This window comes from Monopterus albus, unplaced genomic scaffold, assembly GCF_001952655.1.
Source record: "Monopterus albus unplaced genomic scaffold, M_albus_1.0 scaffold514.1, whole genome shotgun sequence".
NCBI classification, from domain to species: Eukaryota; Metazoa; Chordata; class Actinopteri; order Synbranchiformes; family Synbranchidae; genus Monopterus; species Monopterus albus.
The window spans coordinates 117587-124809 of NW_018128394.1; the positions used below are offsets into that span (position 1 = coordinate 117587).

General features: G+C 40.2%; 1 protein-coding gene across 2 annotated transcripts; it reads left to right on the forward strand.

Annotated features, from left to right (window-relative positions):
- The first annotated feature begins 154 nt into the window (after positions 1–154).
- On the forward strand, positions 155–4602 carry gmnn (geminin DNA replication inhibitor). 2 transcript variants are annotated; one of them, XM_020588227.1, is made up of 7 exons: positions 155–234; positions 1569–1646; positions 2928–3029; positions 3170–3323; positions 3411–3493; positions 3633–3743; positions 4018–4602. In XM_020588227.1, exons 2-7 carry the CDS (start codon positions 1584–1586, stop codon positions 4174–4176), a joined length of 672 nt encoding a protein of 223 aa, XP_020443883.1. In that variant the 5' UTR covers positions 155–234; positions 1569–1583; the 3' UTR covers positions 4177–4602. The 2 variants fall into 2 exon arrangements, with proteins under 2 accessions (XP_020443883.1, XP_020443882.1); XM_020588226.1 differs by lacking the exon at positions 155–234 and adding an exon at positions 1110–1200.
- The last annotated feature ends 2621 nt before the right edge of the window (positions 4603–7223 follow it).

The following is a 7223-nucleotide window of genomic DNA, read 5'->3' on the forward strand; positions in this document are numbered from 1 at the left end:
ACTATAAAAAGCCATAAGGGCATTATATATGCTAGTGAATTTGATGACTACTGAGACTAACGAGCACACAAATATTCCATTATTTGGGTCATTTCAAAGTCCCTCATCCATGGCTGCCGTTTTGTTGGTTTCTCTATAGAGACCGCGTTATGTGCGTGTTACAGACGAACATGGCAGGTAAATACAGATGCCAGGAGATATTGGCACCGGGTAACATCGAAGACTACTGCAAAGGTAACTTGACATTTCCTTGACTTTTATTTCCACTCACTTGGCTCACGGCCTGCGGTGCTGCCACTGCTGATAGTCATGATGTGGGCGTATTTTTAGCACACTAGCTACAGGGAGCTAGTAAGCTAATCTAGACATTCACTTCCGACACTACTAGTAGTGAGCCAATGATATAGCTACATCTTATCTTCCAACTTACGGGCTTATTTGATGCCTGTGTAGGACTGGGTAGCTAGCGTACAGTCATCTTTCCACGCGTTTACATGTTCACGCTTGGTTCAACGTGACTGCCAATTCTATCAGAATCAAGAGACCAGCAAGAATGACTGACTAAATGGTTTTGTTTGTGCTCAGCATTTTAGCTAGGTATGATTTGCTTTAGTCGTGTCTTATCAGCAACTTCATCGATAAAAACAATGCAGCCAGTGAATGAGTAGCCAAACCAACGTCAAATGTTGAATGGCGAAATCAACGTTAGCTAAGCACAATCTCCCCTTTCCACGTCTCAAGTTTCGAGGTGTTTACTGCGCTTGTTTTCTTTCTCTTCTTTTCTTCAGTCGTCACAATCTCCGACTCGCCCTGCTGCATGCCATGTCAAGATAAATCGACAATCCAGCTGAAATCCTCCGTTCTTTCAGTCGATATGGGGCATGTTTTGTCTCCCGGTGGGCCCATATTTAACGGCGTATCGTCCAACGTTTTTCCGTTTGGTTTCTTTGTGTATTTTTAGGCAGCTAATAATGGCACACACGAGCTCGTCGATCCACAGCCTTCCCAAGATGGCTGCTCAGTCCTCTACAAAGATATGACGTGTATTGACACGTGACCGGGGGGGAATTCAGTACAAACCAAAACCCTCCTCGTGAAGGTGCCTTTGCCACGTGACTGCATGGGCGTATTTAAGATCCTGGCGCGAGATTTCCAGAGGATGAATAGATCGTCTCAGCTAGGTGGTACCTTTTAGCAACGGTGAGACGCGTTGTCGTTTCTTTGTTTTTGTGGCGTTTTGAGTTAAAATGTTTTTTCTGTATTCTATCCATGAGGCATTGTCGATTGTAGCTAATTCTGCACTAGACAAGCTTGGTCAAATAAATTAGCTTATTTTTTAACATTAGCTCATTTGGCCTTTTGTACCCTAGCTTTGCTACGGGCGTGGTGACATTTAACGTTTTACCCTGAAGTTTATGGTGCATTTTTTTGCCTAGTCTGTATTAAACTATCAGTAGTTGTCGCGTGGTAACTACATTTTAAGCAACGTTTTGTTTTTTTCTTTTCAAATGTCCATCACACTTCTAGCTATGTTGACATTATGTTAACCATGTTATTTCCCCCATCAGGTCTACTGAAAGAAAATGAGCAACGTTACAAGTGGAAAGCTGAAACACAGCCACCAGAGGTCTAATGAGAATATAAAGGTGAGTAACTGCTCCTTCCTTAAGTGTATTTTAACTTGACAAAGGCAGATATTGCCGTTGTCCATTTGGGTGTTTATAATAATAGGTCATAAGTTAACAGCTTGTAAGAGTTCAGCACCTGGGGGGGGGGGGGGTGGGGGGATTGAAGGGCAAATGTATCCCTGTTTTGGGTTTTTAATTCAGTAGTATTAATTCTTACTCAAGATTTTAAATACAGATTTCACTAGGTACAAGATTTCACTGTTGTGTGTGTGTGTGTGTGTGTGTGTGTGTGTGTGTGTGTATACATAAGAACCTAAAAGGTTGAATTATTAACATTTTGACATGTCACATGTGTAAGCTATGGCTGAAGTTTAGTTGCTTCAATTTCAGAGCCATTCTTATGACTTTCTGAGATGCCTGAATGGAGCAGGCCTCCTTAATATTATTAGAAGTGCCGGTTCTTTTCCTGCTACAAGTCAAAATGTTATGAAAAGCCTAAAATTAGGGCTGTGTTAAGTGACTAGCAGTGGAAATGCTCTCTTCTACTCGGTATATTGAGTCAAAATAAATTGTACTATTAAATTATCTTGTGTGATATGACTATAAGAAGACTGTTTTGTTGGAATTGTGTGCTACTTGTTGTTTCAGCACAGTGGTATGTTTAGTTTTAAGTATAGTCTCCTCCACAGTTGGATGACCTGTAAAGACAACTAGTAGTGAGCCAACAATATAGCTACATCTCATCTCCCGACTTGCTGGCTTATTTGATGCCTGTGTAGGACTGGGTAGCTAGCGTACAGTCCTCCTTTACATGTTCGTGCTTGGTTCTATGTGACTGCCAATTCTAGCAGAATCAAGAGACCAGCAAGAATGACTGACTAAATGGTTCTATTTGTGCTCAGCATTTTAGCTAGGTATGATTTGCTTTAGTCGTGTCTTATGAGCAACTGGCTAAACAGTATAGTTGCTCTGTAATGAGCCTTGAAGGCAAAACTTTCCCACAGCTGTTGAATGAATTTAGGCCCTGCCCCTGTCCCACACCTGTGGGCCTGTTGGCCATGGCAGCAATCCTCTTCACCTATGCCCTCTCCCATGGTGATAGTGTAACTGAAGTGTGCATAGTGATGCTAAGCTCTGGTGAATATACCTTGTGAGAACATGGTTATGTTAGTTTCCCATGTGACTATTTTGAATTTCTAAGACTCGTGGGTGGGGGAGTTCTTGTATTCTGATTTATGATGTACTCATAAGGTAACACTAAGGATAAGGATAATCAACTTGTGATTTAATTTATTTCAGAGCTTTTTTACACAGTCGCCAAAGGCAATGGGACCCCCCAGGCAAACCCTGCAGGTCCTCCAATCCTCAGCTGTCAACAAAGATCTGGGGAGGTCAGGGCAGGTATGTAGGGAGTTGTAACTTGGTATAATTTTAATTCAGATGTCTTTCAGTTTGCAGTAAATTAGTTACCAACACTAATGCCAGAACAAGTGGCTTGTAACGTACTGTTTTCAAACACGAAATGATGGTTTTGTTTTTAGGCAGGGAAGGTCATTCCCAAAAGGAAACAGTGGCATGCAGAGCAAACTAGAGGTCCAAAGAGGGTGAAGGTGGAAGTCAAATCCACACAAACAGAAGAAACTCTGTGTTTGCTAGATGGCATCTCCAAAGAAGCATATGAACTTATGGTCAAAGGTAGCTTGTGTGTTTATCGCAGAACTGTGGCGGTGACCCCCAAAAAAAACAACTTCTGTCTATTATGAGCTCATATTTCTGTTGTAGAAACACCTCCATCTACTTACTGGAAAGAAGTAGCAGAAGAACGACGAAAAGCCTTGTACATTGTTCTACAAGAGAATGAGAAGGTGAGTTAATCACTAAGAGGTGGTTAATGTTTAGCTGACACTTGAGCTGTTCCCACGCTTCTACTGAGTCGCTATTAGTTGGCACCAGTCCAGCTGGCACTGAATTTGAGTTTGTTTTATTTATTTATTTTTTTACCAGTTGCACAAAGACATTGAGGCCAAAGATGAACAGATAACAAAGCTCAAGGGTGAGAATGAAGAGCTGCAAGAGCTGGCACAACACGTACAGTACATGGCTGATATGATTGAGGTAGGTACACTGGCATTGCTAGTCATTTGTCACTAAAAATGATCATGGTGGTGATGTGACTTTGTATACAAACTGTTTTAATCAGTGTTCTATGCTGATTATTACCTGGTTTGAATTAAAACCTTGCTATAGGCACTTGCACACTTTCTAGAGTTGTTGTGTTAATGTCGCATTTAGCTAATGAGTGCTGTGCTATCTTAATCATTAAACTTTTACTGCATTTAGTCACCTCAATTGACCCTTTTAATGTAAACTTGATGTCTTTTCTCATTAGAGGCTGACTGGCAAGGGCCCAGACAATCTGGGGGAAATGAGGGACATTGCCCTTGATGTGGAAGAGGATTATGAGGAAGAAGACTCTGATTGCAGTCAGAGTGGTGCACAGGAGGGGGAGACCTCAGTCCAAGGACAAGCAGGGGCCTCAGGAGAGTAGGACCAACTAAGACAACTCTTGCATGTCATGGGACATTAATCTGCTTGTACAGGTCAACAGATTTGTGGCCATTGTGGTTTAACAAGTGTCTATCCTTTTTCAAGGAATATTGTTCAAACTGCGCAATTCTTGAAATGTGTGAAGTTTAATCCTTGAACTGATTTTCTTTTACTGCATTTTTTTTAAGCTTTTGAACTTTAGTGTTTTTAAAGCTAAGCCAATATAGGTATTTGTCATGAAGACCAATGGTAACACCTGAGCTTCCTACTATAAGTCAGAGTGTTGGCTGTGAAAATGTGATGGCTATATTCACTGCTGGATGGGGCCAGTCTAAAACATGGTCTTTAAGTGTTTTGGTTTACACTGTAAAAATGTGCAATGTTATAACAGTTGTACAGACATTTTAAAATAAAACATTTAAAATCATCTTGTGATGCATTTTAGGTTTGTCAATGTTTAACAAGTTAAGATTTGTATACCTAACAACCACTTGGAGTAGAATAGTAAGCTTTTTGGATCCACTGAATGCATTCTCTACTTTGAGCACATCCAGTGTTTCCATAAAGCTGCTCGATTCTGGAGTGCAGAGGCTAGAGGTGTTCAGCAACTTGGCTTTTTGTAGTTTTCTTGTGCTTGACAGGGGCACTGTGCACTGCCTGGTTAATGTGTGGTATTGTCTTCATAAAGGGGTTTTTTATATAAATATAAACCTGGTTGGCTAATGCTTAAACAGGCTGCTTCTGTCCCACTTGGCTATCTTGCTTATAGTCCATAGACTTGTTTTTCCACACAGAACTTTGTTTTATGAAATGTCTCCTTGACACACTTGTAGTGCGAGTGTAATGTCATGTTACAAAAATGTTGAAATGTGTACTAAGGAAATCGAACCTTGTTTTGAATTGTCACTTGTCTCAATCTTATTTAAACAAAGATGAACTAGTTGAGTACAGAGTAGCTGTATTTGATGTGATGGTGTAGTTCTGAAGGTTTTTATTTAAACAAAGATGTTGAACTAGCTGAGTACAGAGTAGCTGTACTTGATGTGATGGTGTAGTTCTGAAGGTTTTGTATTACTTGTAGTTTTTGGTGTTCCCAATAAGATGTTTCTCAGTTGAAGGTCAGGTTGTAAGAAATTCCTTGCAGATTCATTCTAGTAGCCAAGTGTAGACCTACTGTAGCACCAACTTCTCTAATGTATTTTACTATAGACTGCATGCCTCCTACTTGCCAAAGAAAACCTCTGTCAGGGTCTTTTAAAAAATATAAACAGTTGCATGTCATCCTTAAATGGGACAAAGATGCTCAGGAAATCATCCTGGATAGATTTAGTGCTGGGAGTTTTCAAGCCCTTGAGTAAAAGTAGCAATGCCCCTGTTTATATATCAACGTTTAAACATGGTGGGTGGGTTTTATTTTGACTTCTAAATAAGACTCATAATACTGAGAAAACAGTCTCATCACAAGTTCCATTTTCCAAGTTCCAGCTTTTCTGGAGCTTTCGAGGTCCACGCTGACACAAGGTGAAGAAATAACTTAGGACAGATGACACATCTGACCCAGCTGTCAGTACAAGCTTTTGATCCTTTGGTAGTTTGAAGTCTCTAACTGGCACAGCAGAACCAGCTCCAGTCCTTTAGCATCTGGATACATGATTAAGTTAAAGCTGTAGAAACCTGCAGTCCCTGTCTCTTATCCACCTGTTTACACCCTTCAGGTATCATGAATGATGAAGCGTCCTGAGCTGCAGTATCTGACCGCCTCAGAGCCACTGAACCTGGAACAGGAGTATGATACGTGCAGAGGAGCTGGAGGGAAGACAACAGTAAGACTTCTGCAGTAAATGTGCACACAGAACATGCTCTTATTCATCCTCTAAAGCAGTTGTTATAAATCTGAAGGCTTGCCAGACTTAGATTTTCTTCATGTCATTAACTGGACACCTTTATTTCTCTGATTCTCCTTAGATATAAACTACATTTGACAATGTGTGATAAGCTGTGTTGCTAGTCTTGGCAAAGCAGCTGAAAACTGTAAATTCTTATATTAATGTTTGTACAGTATTTATTTGATTTATTCATACTAAATATTAGTGGTTTTTAGATTTTTTTAAATAAATAAGCCACAGTTTTGCCTAAAAGCCTAAAACATGTCTTGTAACTTTTCTTTTTCCTTTAACCACCTTTAACTATGACCTCAATAATGAACATATATTTCAAGTTCTGTCCTTTGTCCTTCCAAATCATTCCTTAAGGACATTTGTACCATCATCCATCAGATTTGTTAGATTAAAGTGTTTATAAATAACTGGTAATCACTGGATATGATATGAAAATAAGACATCACTCTTTCTGAGGTCATGCACTAGTAAAATCATTCAACTTTTACTTAAAGAAAAGCTGTTTAATTTGACTTTTTAAATTTTTTTTTCCAGAGTGCACATTCATCATCTTGGATAAGCAGCTATGGGCAGATCACTAGTATAGAAGAGGAGCAGCGCACGGTGGGAGATGTCAACATGTTCCTAACGGACCCAACAGACCTCTCCTCGGCTGAGCTGGAGATCATGATAGCAGGTAAGGCCCAGTGTGCTTATCTTAAAAGCGATTCAAAATCAAAGGCTCAGCAAATATCTACAATCAGACTGTGCTGTGGTTTGTACATCTTAGTCATTTCCTGTGTATATCTCTTTATCTCTGGACAATATATGCCCCTTGTTCTCTACAGAGCCCAGTTACAGAAGCAAGGGCATTGGGAAGGAGGTGACACACATGATGATGTACTACGGTGAGTATCTGATCCCATCTTTCAGAAGGTTTCAAGACAGAAGCTTAAAGTCACTGTGTAGAAGTTGAAAATTTCCACACCTCTTGAATTACTGCCCATGTTTCTGCAATTCACTCTTGTGCTGTGTTCATCATTAGTTGGCGAACCAACCTGTGGTGGAGCAGGAAAATTAATAAATGCAAAATCGCCATGAGAATGCAGATACTGTAGCAGTGGATGAGATTTATGCAGATGTGTGGTTTGTTGTAAGACGACTTGCAGAA